This window comes from Equus asinus, chromosome 22 (genome assembly GCF_041296235.1).
Source record: "Equus asinus isolate D_3611 breed Donkey chromosome 22, EquAss-T2T_v2, whole genome shotgun sequence".
NCBI lineage: Eukaryota > Metazoa > Chordata > Mammalia > Perissodactyla > Equidae > Equus > Equus asinus.
Genome location: NC_091811.1, coordinates 46,275,973 through 46,300,671, shown reverse-complemented (window position 1 = coordinate 46,300,671; position 24,699 = coordinate 46,275,973). Strand labels below are relative to the sequence as shown.

Sequence of the window (24,699 nt, the reverse complement as noted above, 5' to 3'; positions counted from 1 at the left end):
AAGTATTTAAATACAGTTTTTAAAAAGCTCTTATGTTAAAGACAAAGAGAACTGATTTCATGTTTTTAGATGTTAATGAATATAGTCAGAGTAGATTGTCCTTTAGCTATTTCTAGATTCTAGATTTCATTTGTGATTTATTTTTACAAATTAGCTTTTAGGTTTAAAGAATTTCACTTAGAATCGAAGATGAAAACCTTCCATCTGAGAAATACTTAATATTGACTTACCTGTAACTCACCAAGCTGGAGTAGGTGATGGTAGAGTTAATATTGAGAAAGTGCCTGCTTCACGTTAATGAAACGTGAAATACTGGCTCATCAATGCTTATAACTGGGAATCTGCATCTGTAATGAACAGCTTATCTCAGGGATTACGTCTGGCGTTATAAAGTCAAGTGTAGAGGGAACGATTGCTCAACGGATCCACGTTTTCCTTTTAGGTTGACGAAAAATTTTAGAACTAGATAGAGGTAGTGTTTGCACAACGTTGTGAATGTGCATTGAATCGTTCACTTTAAAATGGTTAATTTAATGTCAATTTCACCTCTATAAAAAAATGCAAAAAAATTTTCCAAAGAAAATAAAATGTAAACATTTTGATTATTCTTTTACATTTAGTTGCAATTCTTTTTCTTTTGCTAAAAATTTTACCTAGGTGCATTTACATAGGTATGTGCTACCAGATTGTACAAATAGTATGTCTCTCTCTGGTTCCAAATGTAGATATTTGTATCTTCCTAGGAAAAGACAACAGATTTGAAATTTAAAAATTAAAAATGTTCACCAAGAGAGTATCAATATACTTTGTAAGAGAACTGCTAATGGAAATATAAAAATCTAAATTGAAGTGAGCCAAATAAGTATGTGGAGTCATTAGAAGAGATTTATACATCTGTATTTATGACATTTGCTTTAGTAACTGAAAGCAGTGAAATGTGCAAGTTTTCCCAGTAAAATTTTATTTCCCTTAGTTTAATGTAACTGATAGTTTCTTAAATAGGCCTATTCACTTTTGATAAAGTGCAAGTTGTTGCAGAGAGGAATTTCTATTTTATAGGATAAACGTGGAACTTTATTGGTTCTTCGCTGAATTCAGTGTAATGTATAATAGCCCATACAGACGCAGAAACACCAAATTTATTTGGCAATAATGCCTTCAAGGTTGCTTTTTTGAGGGTGTAGTATCTATTATGAACTCTAGCCATAGGTAACTTGTGTACTTTGAGTGGCATTGCCTGGAAGCCCAAGCAAATGTTTTCTGGAAAGGTTATTCTTCCACTGAAAGGTATAATATAAGTAAAGCAAGCAAAAAGTATTTGATTAGTATGGGGATTTTTACTAGTATAAAATTTAAAATATTGTGCCTTCCCTTGAACTGAAAAAAAACAGCACAGTGCTTTACGATCTACATACTTTCACAAACATTTTCCAAATTTGATCCTGATTAAAAGCCTGTGAGGTAGCAATTTGTATTCCTGTTATGCACTTAGGCAACTGAGCAAGTGACCTGTCCAAGATCACATAGGAATTAATTGGGACAACTTGAATTTATTGTTCTAACACCAAATTCAGTGGTCTCTTTACTACCATACCACTGTGGACACCATGCAATTTTGTAAAAAATTTTAAAAAGTAACTAATCGTGAATACAGGCTGTACTAATATTTTATATATGTAAATGTGTAGTATGGATATATGCACTTAGACGTATTTGACAGGCTTATGTGACTACCTGTCCATGGGAAAGAGAACAAGAAGGAGCATGAGCAGAGAGGGAGATAGGAGTATTCTGGAAGCAATCATTCACATATGCATCAGCAGTGATAGAGTGCCTCTCTATGAAAAAGATCCCAATATTATATAGAATAGTATAGTCATTGCATGGTCTTTTAGAATACTGACCCTAGAGTGTTAAAGCTTTGTATGTTTTTTCCAAGATAAGCATAAATGGAACGTTTAGCAGCCTAGCTGGTCTTTCTCTCATTGCCATTGATGACAAGAATTGATTTAGCTGATCTGTCTACTGGGCCCGTGGTTTCCTTCTGTTTTCCCACTTCCTTTCTATCTCTCCTGAAGCTGCATACCTCATGGAAGAAGAAGACCTCCTCAGATAGAAAAGTGTAGGGGAGATTTATTTTAATATCTTTGGCTGATGTGCTGAAGTTTCCCGACTTGTGGGTTAGATACCACATTAGAGTAAAATCAAGTTTATTTCCTTAATACTAATTTACATTTTAATTTCAAGAAAGGACTTGAATTTTAAAGTTAAAAAAAGAGTATTTTCTTACTGTTGACTGGTTTACTATTTCATGAGTACTATTCTTTTACAGCATTATCTGACGCTCAAGGGAATTTTCTTTTGAATGGGAATTTTGTTGTAAGTATGTCAAAAAAAGAAATCAACATACAAGGAGCTATTTTTGAATACAGTGGTTCAAACAACTCAATTGAAAGAATTAATAGTACTGATCGACTGGAACAAGAACTTGTTTTGCAGGTAAGTTCTCAATAGCCATTTAAAAGACTTAGTTTTAATCGTATTAGTAAACTGTAATGGTTAAGTGCTTTACACTTATTCAATATAAAAATGATGTCTTTTAAGAGTATGTCTTTCATGAATTAATTGTATTCTCCTTTATATTTCTATTGAGGTTTTGTGTGTGGGTAATTTATACAACCCTGATGTACGTTATTCCTTCAATATCCCTGTGGAAGAGAAGAGTGACCTGTTCCAGTGGGATCCATATGGACCATGGCAAGACTGCACCAAAATGTGTCAAGGTACACTGGTGTTAAGTAAAAGAGACAAAAGTTTGTGCATGCTCTTATAATTTGAGGTACTTTTGAGTCAGGCTGCCTATGGAATCTCCCCACTGTCCACACACAATACCACACAGACATACAAAGCTTTCCTATCTTTTTCTCTTCCTACTTTCTCCCCATTCATTCTTTCTTATACTTAACAGCCTCATTTATCTCTACACTTTTCAACATTCCCCATTACTGCTCCTTTCCTTTCACATTCTCATTCTTGCAGTCACAGAAAGTTTCTCTGACTTGTAAACTCTTTCCCAGTGAACTACCTGCCCTGTTGTCCGCTCCCCTCCACTCACTTTCCTAGCCACCTCTCTCCTTTGTTTAGTGTTGGGGTATCAAACATTCTTTCATTCTTTTAATTTCCTTTTGTGACCATATTTGTACTGATGGCATGAATAACTGGTTGGAGCATAGTGAGAAATGTAAAAGCAGGGAAATTTACAGTAGAGAAAGAAAATGAAAAGACTGAAGTCTGTGGGAAATCTGGGATTGTGGATACTTAATTGTGTAATACCATGTTGGTTCAAATTAGTAAACGTTTATTGAGGGGCTGCTTTGTTTCGGGTTATTAATAAGACCCTGATTCTGCATTCAAGTTTTAAAGTCTAGTGGCTGGAGGGATAAGTGGATCATCTTAATTTTAAATCACAAATGCAGTGCTACAGGTATGCACAGAGAGGACCACAGAAAAGATGGAGGGAGCAGTCTGTGAGGAGATTAAATGTGAAGATAGAGAAGTTTGTATTGAATGGAAAATTCGTTTCCATGGGGACTAGAGAAAATGTTTGGGAATTTGGCAAGCAGTGGGTCAGAGGAGAGGAAGCTCAGAACAGTATAGAAATGAGCTGCAAGAAGGTGGGTGGCTAGAGGCACTGACCACAGATGATGGGAATGTGAGGGACAATCTAACAAACTGACTTCAAAGTGCCAAAGAAATTGTGGTGTCCCATTCAAGAAGAGGCACAGACTTGGTCCCATGGTGATAGAACAGTGGTGCCCAGATGATGGTGTGGGAACAGGTGTTCCTGATTGGACATGTCTCAGGGGAGGGAGACCATCGTAGATGATGCCAGACTGACTGGACAAATACTAGAAGTAGGAGCGAAGAGCTTTGTTAACAGAGAAGAAGGAGGAATTCATGAGGGAACGTTCTAAAATGTGAACACACTAAGTAAAGAATAACAAAATCCAAAATGGAAGGTTGAGCAAGACATGATGAGATGGTTTGGGAGTTCGAACCAGGAGAGGTCTCTTAAACAATTGTGTACAGAAAAGGAACTGTTAATTCACTTGCCACATAGGATACTATCATTATATTCCTTTTTGGTGTGTAACTTTTCAGTTTCTCTTAAGTGAATTTCCCTCAGTTTTATTTTTTTGTTTTTCTATGTGCTGAAAGTTATCAGTCCCCAGACTTTTCGTGAGAACTATAAATTTTGTCTTAATGTTTTCAAGCACATTATTTAACCTATCAATTTTAATTTTCCTTCATCTATTGCTACCCTCTTTTCTCTTTCTCTAATTTGTGTTACGTTTTAGGCCCATTGTATGGCTGTCATCTTGAGCTTTCCCTTCATTGTTATCCTGGGAATTCTCTTCACTTGTCTTCTGTTTTGGATTCCCTGTTTTCTAAATCCCATAAATTATTTTTATTTCTCCCATTGGGTGGAACATCTCCCTCAGTATTTTCCTTAGGTATTTTTTTGAGCCCTTTCATATTTGAAAATGGTGATGTTCTATTCTTATACTTGATCAATAGTTTGGCTGGTATAAAATTCTAAGTTAGATTATTTTCCTTTAGAATTTTGAAAACCTTGTTTTCTGACTTGTTTTTTGATTTCCTGTGCTTGTATGGACACTTTCTATTCTGGAAGTTTTGTGGATCCTCTCATTAGTTCTAGTGGTGGGAAATATCAGGACAGTGTGCCCTGATGTGGGTATTTCTTTCATCTACTTTCCTAGGGAATTCAGATACCATTCCAATTTGGAAACATAAATTCTTTGACTTAAGAAACTATAACATTATTTCTTTGAAAATTTCCTCTTCCACATTTCTGAAATTTCTATTTGGATGTGCAACCTTCTGGACTGATCACCTATTTTCTAATTTCTTCTCCCAATTTACATTGTTTTCTTAATGTTTCTTCTCATAACATCTTGCTTTTGTTTTGTGGATACACTATTATGTCTTTGAGAGTATTAATCATAGTCTTCACATTTTCTTGTGCTCCTTGACTTATATCTTTCATCTTAGTTCTATTTTGTTTTTGTTTATTTTGGTCGCTTTTGCATTAGTGGCTTTCCTAAAATGTCTGCTGACCCTTTGTTGTTTGTTCCTAGTTAAGAAATACTAAAATGCTGATTGAAAGTCCTGTGTGGGTCAGACAAGTCAAATAAAGACCTCTTATAGAGTAACTGGGTCACTAAGTAGCCCTTTCATGTGTCATTGGGGGAAAAATCCCAGATGTCATTGCCAGTTGATCTTTTCTCTTGGGCTGAAGAGTCTCCCAAGAGAGGAATCCTCTTATCTTCTGGTGGTCAGTGAGGGGACTGGGGAACAGTGTAAGTGGGCTTAGAGCCAAAGGGAAATGGAGAGCCCAGTGGGCCTGGATCTCATCATTCAGGATGGAGTTGCAATCAATTCTCCCTTTTTCAGGCCTACCCCTCACACATATACATCTTCAGAGGGACCTGATGTTTTCGATTCCTGGGCTTTTCTTGGATTCTGTGGCATCAATGGTTTGTTTCTTGTTCACTTCCCCCCTCCACAGGATTAAGTTTCAGCTTCCTTGGTTCTGTTAACTAGTTATTTCTACCTGCTTTTCATATTCAAAATTTCCCTTTCTTACCTACTGTTTCCTTTTTTATTTCTTTTGTTCTTTTAGGTTTATGCCTTTTCAAAATTCCTTTTCATTATGTCAGATGGTATTTAGGAAGGAGCTGAGATAAACATGTATGTTCGTGTTTAGCTAACTGGAAGTACATGGCAGAACGTTGATAAAACAGGAATATGATCATGTCACTGACTGCTTAAACTCTTTCCTGTCCCCTCATTGCAGAAAATGTCAAGTTCAGTCAACTCTGGTCCCTCACAACCACTTCTCGTAGTTTGTTTTCACTGTGATGATGCCACATACAAATAACTGCCAAATCTCAATGGCTTAGAACAACAAAGGTTTATTTCTCGCTCATACTATGTTTCGGTTGCTAATTGGCTATGATTCTTCTCCAGCTTGGAATGTCTGCATCCATGTCATTTTTAAAAAAAGTAATTAGATTTTATTTTTTAGAGAAGTTTTAGGTTTATAGAAAAATTGAGCAGAAAGTTCAGAAAATTCCCATATTCTCCTACCACACCCCCCACCATCACTTCCTCTGTTATCAACATCTTGCATTAGTGTGGCACATTTATTACAATTGATGCAGTATTATTAACTAAAGTCCATAGTTTACATTAGGGTTCACTCTTTGTGCTGTACATTCTATGGGTTTTGACAAATATATAGTGACGTCTATCCACTATTACAGTATCCTACAGAATTCTTTCACTACCCTACAAATCCCTCCCTCCATCCCTTCTTGTACCTGTGACCACCCCTGATCTTCTTATTGTCTGCCCATGCCTTTTTTATTCATGATTCCAGGCTGAAAGATCAGGGCCATCTGGGAAAGGCTGTTTTAGAGACAGAGAAAAGGGAAAGACAGGTGGCAGAAGCATACAGTGGCTTTTAGAGCTTCAGCTTGGAACTGGAATAGGTCACATCCCCTTACAGTTGGTTGGCATAAGCCTGGTGTCAGTGGGCAGGGAAGTATACTCCTCCCACAGGAAGTTACAGTGACATTGTAGCAAGTGGAAATGTGCAATTCTTTACAGGGAAAAGGGAAGCAAGTAATGGCAAACAGTAGTGTACCACATAGCATCAGCGTCATCCCTGGCCACTCGGTTTTCCACTAACCACCACTCCATCTAACTATAATGGATTTCTTTCTACTCCAATACCTGACCCACCTTCCTTACATCTCTTGACTAAACTCCTCAGTCTTTCTGGATTCAGCCAACTTATTATAGATGGTCATCCCTGATTAGATTAATATGCTAGTCTATCCTGTGGGCTATGTTGGAATTTTTTGCTTTCTAAACTGAATCCTTTCAGTTAGAGTCAAATAATTATAGAGCATCACCTTATGTGAATTTTCCTTGTATTTTTAATTTTCATTTGACTTTGGCCAAGGTCTTCATAGAAGAAAAATTACCTGCATACGTAAGAGTGATCATATGGTAGTGTCTGATCAAAGATGTGACCACTTGCCACTGCCGTTGTTTGTGACTGAAAGGTGTAATACAGACTGTGAACTAAGGTAAATAATAAAATAAATAAATAAAATAAGTAAATAAAAAAAAATAAAGACATGTCCTTTGTCTTTACCATTATAAAATTTCAGACTCACTAATTTATTGTGAAACTCAGAAGTTAGTTTGAATTTTTACTCAGTATTTGCTGAATACCAGTATATAGGCCTCCAGATTTTGCACAGGAAGTGGAAATAAATTTGTCTATAAAATACAGGTAAACTCTAATCTGAAAACCCATGGTTTAAAGATCTGAAGCAAATTTTGTAGCATGATTCTGCAATTTTTATTGAACTCATTAACTATAGTAATGAGTCTAAAATTAAAGGATTTGAGAATCAATGGATTGACTTCTCTATCTTATCAGGATTTTGTCCATTAAATACTAAAGAACATGATCCTAGATAATGGCAGGGAAGTTTTCACTTCCCACTTCAATTTCTTATTTGGTTTTTCTATGATTGATCTGAGAGTGAAGCTAAGGACGGTAACCCCATCTAGCAGGTGACAGTTAACATTCAGGGATGGCCAGAACCTCTTTCAGTAAGCTAGGATGGGAAGTTTTATGTGTGTGTGATGTTTGAAGACACAGAGGGAAAGCCTAGTGGTAGAACTGCCTATATAAGTTGCTTCCACTGCATTGCAGTGGAGTGAAGCACAATGAAATCCGTTGATGATGCTGGGGATAGAAATGAACTCCATGAATTTTATGCTTTGTTACACTGGTGCACTCACGTTGATAGATTGCTAGACTATAATTGGGATAATTTGGCTAAAACTATCAGATTTTACTTGTGGAAAAAATGTTTTCCCTAAAAACATATTTAAAGATAGATTACTGGATTAGTGAGAAAGTGTGAAATGCTTTACCAACCTATTCTACCACCTTTTAAAGGTTTGATCTTTATTGATGTAGTCAGATTCTCGGATATTCCCTAATCATACATCAAAATACTATGGAGGAGTTGCACAGGGGAGACTACCTGATTGCAAGTCAGATATATTCAGTTATAGTCTTCAATCTGCCACTGGGTAATTGAGTAATCTTAGTCTAAACCAGTTGTCTACAAAGATTTTGGGGGAAGTCTGGGTTCCTTGGACTTACTTCTAAAGCCACCACCAATGGTGACTTCACAAAGGGTGAAGTCAATAGATGTTGGCTCCCTAGCTCCGGCTTTAACCAGGCCAGCTCCATTTTTATATATTTGGAGACCAAATAAGATTTTATTTTGGAAAAAAGGTTTCTAATGAAAAAGCCAAGCGTTTGTACCATTTGAATACACAACATCTCTGGGCCTCATTTTCTCCTTTACAAAATCGAATTTGGGGCTATATGATCTCTAAGAACATGCCATCTCTAATTCAGTGATATATCAAATATTTTCAGGTGGCTTGTCCATCCACTCTAACAGAATCTTAAAAGTGAGTCATATGCATGAGTTTCTCTGAATCAGTTTTTTCAATTACATTAATTGGCATGCCCCATAAGTGTGATAACATTCTTTTTTCTAGATGGCACATCATTGGCAAAAGTGAATGTTCGTCCCATTGTGGTCAAGGCTATAAGTCATTGGACGTCCACTGCATGAAGTATTCCATTCATAAAGGACAGACTGTTCCAGTCGATGACCACTACTGCAGTGACCAACTAAAACCTCCGACCCGAGAACCCTGCCGTGGTGACTGCGTCGTAATGAGTTGGCGTTATTCGGAATGGTCCCAGGTACGAAGAAAAAGTGTTGCTTAAGAAAAGTTGCTCGTTTTTAAATTTTTAATTAAACATTTTTTTGTTTCCGTTTGTCACCACTTTTTTTTTCTTAAATCAGTGTTCCAGGAGTTGTGGAGGAGGGGAAAGGTCTCGAGAATCTTATTGCATAAATAACTTGGGCCACCGTCTTGCTGATAGAGAATGCCAAGAGCTTCCCCGAGTGACGATAGAGAATTGCAGTGAATTTTCCTGTCCCGCTTGGGCTACTAGTGAGTGGAGTGAGGTAACATTAAACACTTGAGGCTTAGAACAATTATAATATTGTGTAGGAAAGCTTTCAATCTAAGGCTTTATATAATGCAAAAATATTTACATTTATTTTATTATTTTATAAATAACTTTATTAAGGCAATAAAAAAATGGTTTCTTTTTAAACTATTTATAGTATCTGGCTGACGAGGACATTAACTAGTGTTTAGTCTACAGTCATTTTCATGAGGAAGTCCCAGTGTCCACAGTAGCCTAAGATAGGTACTTGCTCTAAGGTTAGTTTTGGACCTTTGTTTCTAGGACAAGTGGATGTTGCACTAGGATTTGGGCGGTAGAAGTTTGGGGTGGGTGATTTACCCGGTACATCTCTCTGGAAGAGTGAAGGGAAAATATCCTTAGGAATGGTCTATCAATTGCATTTTAATATGCAAATTGATCATTGTATCCCTTTGTAAGGCACCTGTGTTGACTAAGACTGAAAATAAATAATGGTCAGTTGTGTTCTTACAGTGTCTTGTTACATGTGGAAAAGGAACAAAGCAGCGGCAGGTGTGGTGTCAACTGAATGAAGCTCACTTAAGTGATGGCTTCTGTGATCCAAGTACCAAACCTGAATATCTGAGACCCTGTGAGCTTCATACATGTGCTTCCTGGCAAGTAGGACCATGGGGTTCTGTGAGTATATGATAAGGGTTTTTCTGATTTAATCCATCTTTACAGAATAGCACAAAAGTTATGGCATATTCACTGTTTTAATGGATGTGTCTATATTGGGGTGGTTTATTGGAAAAATGCTCCTCAGATGTAAATCCTTATCTGCAAAATTTTGTCAGTACTGCCAATTTTGCTATGATAAATATTTTAGCTTTTGAATTCATTTTGTTAACCAAAATGCTACAAATTTTATGCTTTCATCAGCTTTGTTTAAACTATGAATGTTTTCATGTTCTGTGTCTAAATTATTATCTTTGCTGTATATAGAGTAGGCATTGTTAGCAAGTTTTACCAAACAGGCAGCTAGAAATCTTCAGGATGAGCAATGACCTCATCCAGGTCAGGCTGGATGAAGGGGACAGCTTATTATCCTGTGGGGGTTACCACAGCTGATGGCAAGCCTTCTTGCATCTTCCCTTTAACTTCATCCTGTGCTCTTCCTTCTGTTATCTCTTTGAAATTTACTTGGCAGTGTTAAATGATATATACATCAGGTAGATTTTGAAAAGTACTTAGTTTCCCTAATTTATATTGACTCTACCTCCAAAATATCAGGCCTCTATTGGTATTTTTACATAACTTTTTAAAGACATGGTAATAACTGTCCATTTTAACTTCAATGATTTATTAAAGTCTACCTAAATTTGAATAAATATATTGATTACATTTGCTAATGTTAAGTCTGGAATCTGGTGTAAAGGACTAAGAAAAGGATCTACTGAAAGTAAATTGTTAACTATGTATTCATTAAGAAAATTTTTTATGTAATTTTTGAGTAATAATAGTGTTTGATATCTGCTTGTATTTTTTCAGTGCACAGCCACATGTGGACATGGGTATCAGATGCGTGCTGTTCAGTGTGTCAATGAGCTACTTAATGCAGTGTTAGATGACAGAGTGTGCCATGGAGCTAGTCGCCCAAGTGACAGGCAGGTAAAGGACACCTCTTCATGGATTATAAACAAAAAGGTTTATGATACAGGAGTATTACTGATATGTTAAAGTTATTTCCATGTATATTTTTTCCACTTAAACTTATTTCTTAAAAATATATGCATGTATGTCAAAGAGAGAGTTTATTATTGGTTTTGCCAGGCTTGTAGCTTTACTGATGAATATTTTTTACTGTTTATCTGCCATTGGATCACTCATTTAACTCATATCTATCCTTTGAACTGCAGAAGAAAGATAATACCTATTATGAATATCGTGACCTTCTAAAGTGTGTCATACTGTTTAAGGTAGTGTTCTGTGTCCATTTGGAGTGTTTCAGCTTAGCGGTATTTTTTGGGGGACTATTGCTCTTTTTCTTTTCAACCATTGGACAGAATGATCCAAACTTTAGGATTGAGTCATACTATCCACTTCTAGCCCTAGACAATACTTTGTACTTTTGAAAAATGAAAACCTTTACATTGTTTATTTGTAATTTAGTCTACAACTGTCCTTAAATTAGATGTGTAGAAGAAGAAATGAATATGGGATTTAATATCAATCAGAGTGGTTGATTAAATCATGTGTCATGAGATCTATTTTTTTTTTTTGAACAGGACTGTATAGTTACACCTTGCCCAATTATCCCTAAAACTGGTGCCACTTCATTACCAGCTCTTCCCGTGGGGAAGATAGCACAATGGCGACATGGTTCTTGGACCCCAGTAAGTGAATTCCTGTAAGCGGTACAGTGTTCTATTATGGAGGCTTTTAGATATCAATAAGAGATGGCTACAGATTTGCTAAATTAATGTATGTATTCATTCTCAGGTATTTTGATGGTGTGGAAGGAGCATGGGGTTTAGAATTGGGTAATTTAATGGCTAAATCCTGTTCTGCCTTTCAAGAGCTCTGTGTCTCTGGGCAAGAAATTCACATTTTCTGGATCTATTTTCTAATATACAGAATGAGGGTAATAATAATATTTATGCCACAAATTGTTGTGAGAAGCAGATATGATATTAGACGTTTTATCACTCTTTAAATTGCTAACATGTTCATGTTGTTTTTCTCAACTGAAAGCTTTAATGTATTTGGAGTATACATTTTGCTTTAATCTTATGTAGTGTGTATTTTTAAGCTTCACATATTCTCTGAATATTTTAATTACGGGATCATTTCTATTCTAAGATTCTCTTATATAAAACGTTTTCTGTATCTTTAATTTTGGCAGATAACTAACCAGTATTCCAAAAAAGTTTAATGTTTCCTTCTTATTATCATAAATATCTGATTTGTGAAATTTATTACCCGAACTGAGTGGGATATTCACTCCCCTCTCTTTGACTCAGAAGTGATGCCAGGTGGTGTCATTTATAATTTTTTTCAAGACATTTGATGTTTTAGAAATTTGAACAGCTATGTGTAAGGGAAGTGGGAGAGGTACTGTGTAACACCTTTGTATAATTCACCTTTTTAAGTGCTCTGTGTCTTGTGGAAGAGGTAATCAAGCCCGCTATGTAAGCTGTCGTGATGCTCATGACGGAATAGCAGATGAATCATACTGTGCTCATTTACCCCGACCTGCCGAAATATCTGTCTGTTTTAGCCCTTGTGGAGAGTGGCAAACCGGGAATTGGTCACCTGTAAGTATTTTTATGAGAAAAGAACAAAATGAAACATTTAAATATAATATTTGATATTTAGTATCACGTGAATGTAGTTTATTACATTATAAATGTTTGCTAAATTTGTGATCAGTGTTCAGCCTCCTGTGGCCATGGAAAATCAACTCGACAAGTTTTATGCATCAACTACCATCAGCCAATTAATGAGAATTACTGTGACCCTGAAGTACGCCCTTTGGTAGAACAAGAATGTAACCTGGCAGCCTGCCCACCCACGTACAGCCACTTTCCGAGTTCCTCTGAGCAGCCGAACCATTTTCCAGGCAGGAATTTTCCATTAACTCACAAACCAGAAGATAATCAAAATCAAGGGGTCCATCCATCAATCAGAGGAAACCAATGGAGAACAGGACCATGGGGATCAGTAAGCAGTCTTTATTGAGTTATAGAATTCTATAATTTTGTTATAGCCTTTTAACAGATACATATGCAATGACATCAGGTGCTTTTAATGCTAAATTTATCTGGAGATCACTAGTGTAAATCTTAAAAAGATTAAGCAATTTTCAATGCAGATTACAAATCCCCAGAGTTCTTATCACATTAGTGTATAATTCAATATTATGATTACAGAGGAATGCACTTAAAAACAATCCGATTAATGTACATTATAATAAAAGAAGGTCTTTTAAGAGGTAAGGCTGTGAATGTTTATGAAAAAAAATCAAACCCAGAAATTACTGTGATAGCAATGCAGTAAGCTGGTATAAAATCATGATAAACTATGAAAGCTATAATTGTCCATAGTTTACAAGAGATTAATGACACAAAATAAAGAAACACAAATGTAAATTTTAAGTAACTTAACACTATTTTTTTTTTATTCCTTTCTAGTGAGACCTTAAAATTTTAATTCCTTTTTGCTTAACACTTAGGATATAGGATAAAGGTGAATTTCTTATTGCAAGCTTTAAAATTTCACCTTTTCATTATCAAATTCTGATGAAACTCCTAGAAAAGCTCAAGTGTTTTGACAGATTTTCTCAATTCAAATTATGATTCCACTGAAGGGGATTTTAATGTGGGGACTTTGAACTCGAGTCAAAATCCTGATTTTTTTTTACCCTGTAATTTCATGATCTGGAATCTGCCATTTGTGTGTTTTATCCTTGTCAGTGTTCCAGCAGTTGTGCTGGCGGTGTTCAGCGTAGAGTTGTGGTCTGCCAGGATGAAAATGGACAAAGCGCCAGTTACTGTGACGCAGCCTCCAGGCCCCCCGAGTCGAAGCACTGTGATTCTGGACCTTGTCCACGGTGGAACTACGGAAGCTGGGGAGAAGTAAGTCATAATAGTTCCTAAGCTTGTGGAGATTACGTCATCTCTGAAGACCAAGAGTTAAGCACTTCATACTGTTACTGTTGGATAATCTTACTTCACTATACTATACAGAGAGATTTTTTTTTTTATTGAGTAAACCCGTGTTCTTTTCAATAGATATTGTCATGGTATAAGTTACTCATTCATGATAGGAAATATATACTCCAGATTTTTTAACAGAATCTAATACACTAGCTTATATGTCTGTGGGCTACCAATGCCTTTCTACAACTAGTATTTTATTGTTTTAATTTCTTAGAAAATTAGATTGATGTAAAGATAGAAAATTAGGCTGATATAGGACATGTTTATATCATATTACTGAACTATTCATTTGGTAGATGTTTTAAACAGATAGTTGTCAATTGTTGAGCACTTTCTTCATGCCCTGGCATTATTCTAGGCACTGGGGATATGAAGATAATTCTTAAATGGTTATAGTGAATACTAATCCCACCTATATTATAGATAAGAAAGAATAAGAAAGACTTATATTGGCTTTGGATGAATAAAATAGACCACCTAACTTAGTCAAATATTTTTGCTTAATAGTTTTTGGTACATATTTTCTCTTCGTTGGGAATTTGAAAATCATTGTTTAAAGATATGCTTCTGACCAGGTACTAATAAATATCAAGTACATTTTAAAAATGTACTTTTGGGGCTGGCCCCGTGGCCGAGTGGTTAAGTTCGCGCGCTCCGCTGCAGGCGGCCCAGTGTTTCGTTAGTTCGAATCCTGGGCGCGGACATGGCACTGCTCATCAAACCACGCTGAGGCAGCGTCCCACATGCCACAGCTAGAAGGACCCACAATGAAGAATATACAACTGTGTACTGGGGGGCTTTGGGGAGAAAAAGGAAAAAAATAAAATCTTTAAAAAAAATAAAAAAAAATAAAAAAAAAATAAAAAAAAAAAAATGTACTTTTACTGTTTTCCAAAATGAAAGTAACTTTTATTTCTGAGTTTAGGCATGCTCATTGTAAAAATTAAAATAATATGAAAATTATAAAAAGAACTTTTAACATTTGGATACATTCCTTCCAGACTTTGTTCTATGTGAGTTCCAGAAATAGGTTCATATTATACATAATGCTTTGCCACCTGCTTTTTTCACGTGATATGTACTGAACATTTTTCTATGTTTAAATTGAGATCTATCATATTAGCTTTCACGGCTATGTAGTAATTGTTATCTAGTTAATACTTACTACTTACGTAAATCAGTTTTGTTTCTGGCTTAACCTGCCAAGAGTCTATTTTATAGATTCTTGATCTTATTAAAATACCTTTGGTACTAATTCTCAAAATTGTGTCTATTATTTTTTAGATTATGCAACTAGAACTTTAATTTTTACCCAGAAAGAAATGTTGAGAATTATGAAGGATAAACTTTAAACTCTAGCATTCCTGCTTATGTATTAAACATTGAAGAGAGCAATATAATATTCTCTTTAAAGCCACATAGTTTTGAATTTTCTTATTTTTAGTGTACACAAACATGTGGAGGAGGAATAAAATCCAGATTCGTAATATGTCAATTTCCCAATGGCCAGATGTCACAAGAGCAAAACTGTGAGATCTTAAACAAGCCACCTAGTGTGGTCCAATGTCATGTGCATGCTTGCCCTGATGATGTATCGTGGCATCGGGGACCATGGAAATCGGTACGATAGTATTCTCATTTTTATCCTTTTTTGTTCTGTTTTACGATATCCCTATCACTTTAATTTCTTCTCTGTATAAATTGTGATGCACAAACTGTATCTTGTCTGATTTTTTTTTTTAAGTATCCCATTGGCCATCTTGGCTTGGGTTATTAAATTTGATAGTTTGGAATAAGAATCTGTTCAATTTCAAGTACTATAATATATATGATAGGTTTTTTAAAACTTTTTATTAAGATTATGATAGTTTACAACCTTGTGATATGTATGATAGTTTTATGTGTATTTATATTTTTTATAGGTGAATTTTGAACCATAGCACTATTCTATTGGAAATATTTTTCTCTAGAATGTCTTTGGCTTGCCGTCTAATTAATCAGAAATGTTTTACTATTTACATTTGTATATAATGTTAACATTGTGCTTGTAACAATGGCAAATTAAGGCTGTGTCTTGTTTGAGTGTATAACTGTATGTGGCTTTTGTCTGTCAATGTCCAGTAACTGATCCAAAAACAAATAACATTCTTTAAAACTTTTTTATCATTGTTAAACTTAGTATTTTGTTTGGAAATGTGAAAATATTATATTAAAGAAAAGATAGAGAAATTTACTTACATAAAGTAATTGTTTACAATTTGTTAAATACATCATGGAAAAGTACGATTTATATAGTAATTTATATGAATATTCATTTTTTCCACTGTGTGGAGTTACTGTCTTTTGGGGATGTTTTAATTGTTTTTTTTTTGAGCTGTAGATAAAATTCATAAATATTGTTCATGAATGGTTTATTTTCTCTAGTATTTTTCAAATATCCAGGCTTTGAAGAATAATATGTAAATATATTGAAATTACCATTTTGGTCACTTTTGCTATTTTAAATCATGAACAACCAATTATACTTCTTTCAGTTAAAAAACTGATTTGAATCTATAATCTATTTATAATTAAATTATAAATTTAAGCAGTTCTTTATTTGGAAAATAATTGGAACTCTGGTTTTATAACCAACACTGATGCCTTGCTTTGCCTAAGTCAAAGTTTCACAATGAGATGTAAACCGGAGTTTCAACTCATGCCATTTGAAGAGTAGGTCAAGTTCTAGTTCAGGCTGAAATTCATCTTTATAGTTAGTATGACTGATTTAAAAGAACAGAACATTTTAACTTTATAGGAGGATCTTAAATTGCTACATCAGAGAACCATCACTTTGTGGGAAGTAACAAAAAACTTATTTTGCCATATAAAGCATTCACATGTTTACTTAAGAAAATGTTTACTGACCACCTACAATGTCCTAGGCACTGTAGTAGAAATGATGAGGACTGTACTAGGGATGATAACCCTATGGATTTGCAGTCTAGTTGGAAAGATTTGAAATACTGTAGGAAGTCACCACAAAAAGACATCATTTTTTGTTAGAAAAATTCACTTTCTCTTTACCATATCTCTGTTACATTTTCTTTCATTTTGTCAATTTTAGTTTGCAAGCCTAGTTCTTAATAAAGCTATGGATTGCTTTCTTGGAATTTTGCCCCAATTAGGAATGCAGACTCCTAACCACTAATTAGAGATTGAATTGTATTGGCATTTGTTTCTGAGCACAAAGGTTTTATTTTACCTAATCATTTGTGACTTTATTAACTCACAAAGCATTAAACATCTACTTATCTCTCCTGTTTTGTGCTAGCTATTGAAGTACTTAAAATAGTTTTTGAGTCAGATTTTCTGTTTCAGGGATCAGCAAACTAGGGCCCATGGATCAAATCTGGCTCCTTGCCTATCTTTAGAAATAAGTCTTATTGGAACACAGTCATGCACGTTTTTTATATATTATCTATGGCTGCATTTCCACTACAAAGCAGAGTTGATTTGTTGCAATAGAGACTATATGGTCCTAAAAGTCTGAAATATTTACTCTTTGCCCCTTTCTGGGAAAAGTTTGCTGACCCCTGTTCTATTTAATAAACATAATGCTTTTTAAATTTAACATAAAATATAGTTAAAGTTATAGAATATTAGAACTGCAAACATTCATTTGGGGTCAGTTTTAGATGTTTTGGATCCTTTGTTTTATATTTTAAAACATTTTAAGGTTTATCAACCTTCTCTACATATTCACCATGGTATTCACAGTTTCTTTTCCAGCTTTATTGAGATATAATTGGCATATAACATTGTGTAAGTTTAAGGTGTACAACATTGCACAATGTTTATATATTGGGTTGGAATGTATCTAATACTATTTTCCAATTCATTTGTGTCATGCTAGTTTTTCTATGTAAATGATGTCATAAGTGAAAAACCCAAATGCTCGTTGAAGTCCTGTGCATGGATAACTTTTTCAGCCTCACACACACAAAAAAAAATGACCAAGAAAACAGTAACCACAAATTACACAATAGTAAGGCAGAAGTACAAAATTCTTCATTGTTTACTACATGTCTGTTCCAAAAGGAGTTCATTGAATGATTCAGTCTTTGCACTAGTGAAGAACTGTAATATCTTTTTTGATAATTGAAGATGAAATTTTAAAAATCACAATAAATGTTTATCAGAATTTTTACACTTATTTATTTACTTTTTATAGGTATAAAGTACATATATATCATTAGAGTGCCTGGATTTCTTTTATTATATGAAGAATTTTATTCCTTAAATTAGCCTTTTATATTAAAAGGGTTTAAGGGATCTGAAGTTTTGTTGTTAAAACCAGATATAACCCTTTACCTCTTTCAATGTTGCTACATATTATCCAAACTTCAGAATACCTCTTCTTAACATATTAGGTTAATATTCTTTCATGGGTGACTTTAATTTCAGCAGATCCCATTCATCAGGTTAGGAAATTGAGTATGTATGTGTGTATATGTGTATATATATATATGCATACATGAATGATGCAAAATCTCAAACACTTTTCATTTTTAAGGCAAAATGAAAATATGAAGTGCTAAATCATTAAAATGTAACTAGGAAGAAAGTTGTAAATATACATTTAAGTTTTCTCCATGTTGTGGGAAATCTTGTGTTGTAATAATTTATAAGCATGATTAAAGAAAGGAATAAATAAATCTTAACCTATGTCTGTTAATTTGATGACTGTATTTTTGTGATTAGTCAATGTGAGATGATTGTATTTTAACCCTTGTTTATTAATGACGTGTTATGGCTTTGTGCTTTGCATAATTCTTATGTATGTTGTATTTTTACTCTTTGGATCAATACCTAAAATGTTGTAAGTGACACATCCTGTATTGTAATGAATGCCTCTTTGCTTTTGGTGGTATTTTTCTTAAATAACAAACTGTTAATTTCTCTTATTAAACATTTAATTGTTGAATGGTGTATGTTTTCATAATTATACTGAGTATATGTATAAGCTGCTATTTTTCAGCTAATTCTGTTAGAAACTAACATTGGTGTTTAAGGATATAGGGTTTATTGTTTAGCTATCAATTTTTACATACTAGACATTTTTATTTTTTTTATATATTACAAACAATGAATAAAAATTTATCATATAAACAAACTTATTCAGTGAGTTAAAAATAGAGTGCTCATGACCAAGATAGCCATTAAAAGGTGGGTAAAAGTTTTATTCTTCTCTTCTCATCTAGTGAATGCTGTTTAAAGAAGATCTATATTTCTCTATTTTCCCACTAAGTCTCATTTAAGTGATTCATTTTCTTAGAATATTTTTATTTCCTATGTAGAATGAAATAATCATATTTGGTAAGAAAATAATGTATATTTCTTTGTGTTCTGGGGGTAATGATGATCCAACAGAAGAGAATATTTTTTCCATTAAATATTGTTTTTGTCCCTCCAAAAATGAGAAAATTGTTTTAAAAAATGAAAGCTTGATACTTGAACCCTCTTGATTCTAGTGCTTTCTCCCAAAGTGTTTATTTTTTTAAAAAAAATAGCTTTCTGTAGCATTGTGTAAAAATATATACACTATACTAAATCTCTAATATGATACAATGAAATGCAACAAACAGAAGCTCTTTCAGAAATGAGCATGTGGTAGTGGCACACACCCAGTAAATCTGCAGTTTGTCAGTTTAACAGCTCTGTGTAACAAAAGAACATTGTGGGTCTGAGCAGAGGCGTTGGGCTGCGCCTTCCACTGTAGCCCCTGCTCAAGGTGGAATGCACTCAGGAAGAAACTTGTCACTGCTTCCATTGCTCCTCAGGCCAGCAACAGCCAGGGGAACAAGGTAATGTGTTGGGAAATGGTTTCAAGAAACTGTCAGTTCTCTGTAAAATGGAGTGTTATGTAAAACCATCCATAGTAATTAGTTATTTTAAATTTGGAAAAGACACACATAAGCATAGTAATAGGTTGGAAATCTATTTCATTCCAAATTTGTCATAGATGTCTTTATTAAGTATTGAAATAATGTTTTCATTTATTATAACCCTATCTTTCTATGATACATTCATTGACTCTCCCCAAAATTATGAGCATCCCCTACATGTTAGGCATTGTGCTAGTCTCTAGAGATAAGTCAGGCATATCCCTGTGTGCAAGGAGTTTGCAGTTTAGTGATGAATGTGTTAAGTAGACTGATGATCAGAATGCAGAATGGGATTCCTATATCTCATTTCAGTGACAACTATGTGCTTTATAATACTGAAGACTCATAATTTTGGGGGCTTAATAGGTTCTAATTATCCAAGAATTAGTAATGAGGATTGTACTTGACACAATAATTCTGCCAGTAGATCCTTCTAGAAAGCCTAAACTGGTAAGATATATTACATTATAACCTAGCAAGAGATGAGTGGTATCTTAATCCCTATGCTAGAACAATAGTTTAGTCTTTGCATAATCACAGCATCTTCCTTCTTTGCGTACATGGATTTCATGCCTCACCAAAGGGGAGAACGTGGACTGATTTGTATTTTGCCCTAGATATTATGCTCTGAAAATAATTTTGGAGACACAAATGGGCCTTGCAGGTTTGAAATGTACGACCTAGGGAAAATTTAAGTAGATAATCTGATGAGGAAATCGTAAAAGAAGAGACTGTGAGTGTATTATGTTGAGTGAAGTTAGAATGTAGAGTTTAAAATAACCAAAAAACATCTGGTGCTAATATAGATAGAAATGGTGATATACTATATTTTTCTTTGTCTAAATTAATGAAAATGGCCTTGTTTCCATGGTAAGTCTATCTTCCCAGGCATAATGTTTCAGAATGTTTGAGAATCTTTGGAAATAGGATTTTAGATGTTTTAGAACATTTTCTCAGTATTCTACAATATTATATACTGTGTGATGAGACTGTTTCTGTAAGATATATAGGCATTGATAATATTAGTGCATTTAGATACCCTAATTTTTTGTTATAATTTTGCATCAGCTTTCAGTAGTTTGAAAAATCATATTTTATTTCCTATATAATCACGACAGATTCATACAATATTTTAGAGTCTATTGTTAACATTTTCTAGACAATTGATTTATGTATTTCCCAGTAAAATATTTTGAGCATGTACTCATATATTTATACATTGCAAACATAAACTAATATATAAATATATGATTTATAGAACATATGCAAATGAATTTCAAAGAATAAGAAATATTTAATATTAAATTTTCATTTTATGAATAACAAAACTTTTCTCATTGAACTATTGTTATAGTCATCTCATTATTTAAAAAATGATAGAATATGTTTCATTACTTTTGAAAATCTTGATTCAACAGTGTTATAGCAGTTCAAAAATCCGGTTTATTCCAATATGTGATTTCAATAGCATCCATAGCTGAAAAAATTACCTGACAAAAATGCATACCTCCCTATAGCAAAGTTTACCACTGGATGTTCCCCTTATGCACTAGTAACTGATTTTAAATCCAAAATACCAATTATGCAAAAAAATTTTATTGAAATTTGTCTGACAAATTTCTGTTTTCCATGGTGTTATTCAGTTCTTGAAAAGTACCAGAAGGAGTTATATTTTAACAAATAGCATTAAAACTCAATGAGACTTTGAAAGATTGGAAGCCATTTAAACAAATTAGGAAATTGTGCTTCAAGTTTTAAAAGTATACATTTGAGAGTTTTTATAGTTGGCATATTGTTTATGGTAACAAAATCGCATAATACTAGAAATACTTCCAAACATTGCAAAATGTTCTCTCCTTAGGAGAAGGAGTTTCCAAAAATAATTACTGTCTCATCCACTCTTAAATGTCTCCTTTAGCTTACAGGAGAAATTATGGATCTACTTTTTAAGTCTCGTTTAGATATCACACATCATTATCATTAAAAAAATCAAATTTGGAACAAGCTTCTTTTGTAATAAAAAAAATTAGTAATTCATCTTTAGCATTTGGTGGTTTGAACACAACCAGCAAAACTCTTTTGACTTAAAACTAAAATAAAAGCTGGCATCAGCAGTTTGTCATGGCACTCATCTCATTAGAGTCTTGAGTTTGTACGTATGTTGTAATACACTTATCTTAAATGGACATGTGTGAACTGCAGTGGGTTCACTGAAGGTGAATGGCAGAGTGACGATCTCCCTCTCTGTCAGGATACCTAGTGTGTTATATATGTTATATGTCAGGCTGACATGGAACCTCATGTGCTAAAGCTTACTTTCATAGATAAAAACAAATATGAACAGAAATTATATGTATAAAAAAATGTGCTACTCCATTGAATCACCTTTCCACCTTGGAGATACACTTTTGAAAGACTTTGACTTAGATACTCACAGATTCTTATGAGGCATAGAGGTTCAGTAACACATGATATACATAAATTCGTGAGAATTAAATGAAATATTGCAAAATTTTTGGTAGATCACGTAAATTCTACTGTACACTCAACTGAGCTCTAAGACAGCTCTGAACTATTTTCAATCTTCCTGGGCTTTTGCTATTTTGCAATTGTGACCCAGAGAAACTCAGACTTTGGAAGTGACTATGAAGGGAGTGGTGGCCACTGATCTGCCAAAAAATCTATCCATCGATGTGTTCAAGAATATTCAGAGCCCGTTTATATCAGACACTGGGCTAAAAACTGTGGAAACTAAAGATGAATGAGAATGATACTGTCCTCAAAGGACTCACAGTCTAGGGGAAATTAAATATATACACAAGTAACTGCAACAAGGCAGAAGTGGATGTCATGGAAAGGCAGAAAATACACATCCAGTTGGAGAAACATGTAAGAATTTATGGAGGAGAAGGCACACGCCTTGTTGCATAGAAGTTGAGTGGGAAAGGAGGTACCAGGTAGGAGACTGTCCTGAGCAAAATCAGAGGCCAGAAAAAGCAGTTCAATTCAACTAGTACAGATTGGTGGGGGTTTTTTTGTTGTTTTTAAAGATTGGCACCTGGACTAACAACTGTTGCCGATCTTTTTTTGTTTTTTCTGCTCTATCTCTGCAACCCCCCCCCCCCACACACACACACACACACAGTTGTATGTCTTAGTTGCAGGTCCTTCTAGTTGTGGGATGTGGAACGCCACCTCAACGTGGCCTGACAAGCGGTGCCATGTCCACGCCTAGGATCCGAACCCAGGGCCGCCGCAGCGGAGCGCGTGAACTTAACCACTCGGCCACGGAGCTGGCCCCCTAGATTGGTTTTTGAGAAACAAGGGGCAGGCATATAGTTAGAAATATGAGTTGGGGCCACAGCAAGGATGATCAATAAGGATCATGCTTAAGAGATTTTAAAGATTTAAAAATTCTATAAGTATATAAAAACCATTGAATTTTTCGGAGTGGAGATAAGAGCTGAATTTTAGGAAGAATAATAGACAATTCTCGTCATGAAATATAAGCACATTGACAATATGGCGGACTGGAGATGGGAGGTCCGAGAGGAGGCTCTGCTAAAAGTTTAGGGTGGTGATTTATGGACTATTCGTTCAGTTATTCATCACATTTTTATAGATTACTCACAACCCTCAAATTCTTGTGGAGTAGAAGAAGCCAGTAGAGGAGACACTGATGGGACTATTTTTGGCCAAAAGATGAGATGGCATTTGGAGATGGGAGGAAAAGATACATAAGAGAACATCTTGTTGAGAACTTTACTGTCAAGAGCATAGGAGTGAGAAAATCATGATGGATAACTGAGATCCGTTAACTTGGGCAATGAGTCAGGACGTAAGTTTGAGGGTACTAGGATTACAAACTGCAAATTGAAGGGCCCATTTGATGGTGCATAACCTGGTTTTATGTGAGTGTCTTATAAGAGAATATAGTCTTGACCTCACCAAGAGAAAGATAAGCTTTCATTTACCAAAAGAGTTTGAAGAGAGATCATTATTCCTAAGCCTGCTGAAAATTTAAGGTCTATCTTAGATCTTCTGATTAGAGGAAGAGTTGTGGTGTTGGAATGCCTGGTTTGAGTCAAGACTGCCAATATTCAACAAAGTGGCCTTTGGAAAGTTACTTAACATTGCTAAGATTTCATTTTCTTTGAATAAAAGTAGTGGCTGCCTAAAGACAATTTTTAGGATTAAATGGAACAATAGCTAAAGTGGTTCACACAGGGCCCGTTACATAAAGGCCCAATATGTTTTGCTTGTTATCATCACTTATCCAGTAATAAGTACTAATTCTCTTTCCTCAAGGAGCTAAAAATCCAAATATAGTAGGTAAGGCTAATAACACATTTAACAATGGGAAACAAGCAAGTTATATTCTCATATAAGAGATACCAATTTGGACTGGAGTTTGTTTTTTTTCTTTAAACATTTATGGAAATGTGACATCCAGCAAAATTTCAAATCATAAAGGTATAGTGAATTTTCCAAAGTGGACACACCTGTGTAGATAGCACCAAACCAAGAACATCACCCCAGAAATTCATCCATGTGCCCCCTTTCAGTCACTATCCCCCAAAAGAAACCCCTATTCTGACATGAAATATCATAGATGTTTGCCTGCCTTTGAATTTTATATAAATGAAACTTAGATAATTTGTGACTGCCAATATTATGTGTGTGAGATTCATTCATGTTGCATGTAGTTGTAATTTCTCTTTGCAATCTAGTATTAATATGATGTATGAATAAATGAATATTATTTATATGAATATTCTTCAGTTGACAAGCATTTGGGATTGTTTTTAATTTGGGACTTACAAACAATGCTCTTATGAACATTTCTCACGTGTTTTTTGGTGAACATGTTTATGCAGATCTGTTGGGTATGTGGACAGGAGAGTTGAATCTTAGTGTATGCATAGAT

At 34.6% G+C, this 24,699-nt stretch overlaps 1 protein-coding gene across 1 annotated transcript in view; it reads left to right on the top strand.

The window, feature by feature from the left end:
- Window positions 1-24,699, top strand: part of ADAMTS20 (ADAM metallopeptidase with thrombospondin type 1 motif 20) — a 163,145-nt gene that overhangs the window by 79,417 nt on the left and 59,029 nt on the right. Inside the window, exons 17-28 of the mRNA XM_044756219.2 lie at window positions 2,333-2,499; window positions 2,654-2,783; window positions 7,052-7,178; window positions 8,683-8,893; window positions 8,997-9,161; window positions 9,659-9,823; window positions 10,676-10,795; window positions 11,413-11,520; window positions 12,277-12,441; window positions 12,557-12,847; window positions 13,600-13,761; window positions 15,290-15,466. Of these exons, the coding sequence (XP_044612154.2) occupies window positions 2,333-2,499; window positions 2,654-2,783; window positions 7,052-7,178; window positions 8,683-8,893; window positions 8,997-9,161; window positions 9,659-9,823; window positions 10,676-10,795; window positions 11,413-11,520; window positions 12,277-12,441; window positions 12,557-12,847; window positions 13,600-13,761; window positions 15,290-15,466 (1,988 nt within the window). The remainder of the gene's footprint in view (window positions 1-2,332; window positions 2,500-2,653; window positions 2,784-7,051; window positions 7,179-8,682; window positions 8,894-8,996; window positions 9,162-9,658; window positions 9,824-10,675; window positions 10,796-11,412; window positions 11,521-12,276; window positions 12,442-12,556; window positions 12,848-13,599; window positions 13,762-15,289; window positions 15,467-24,699) is intronic.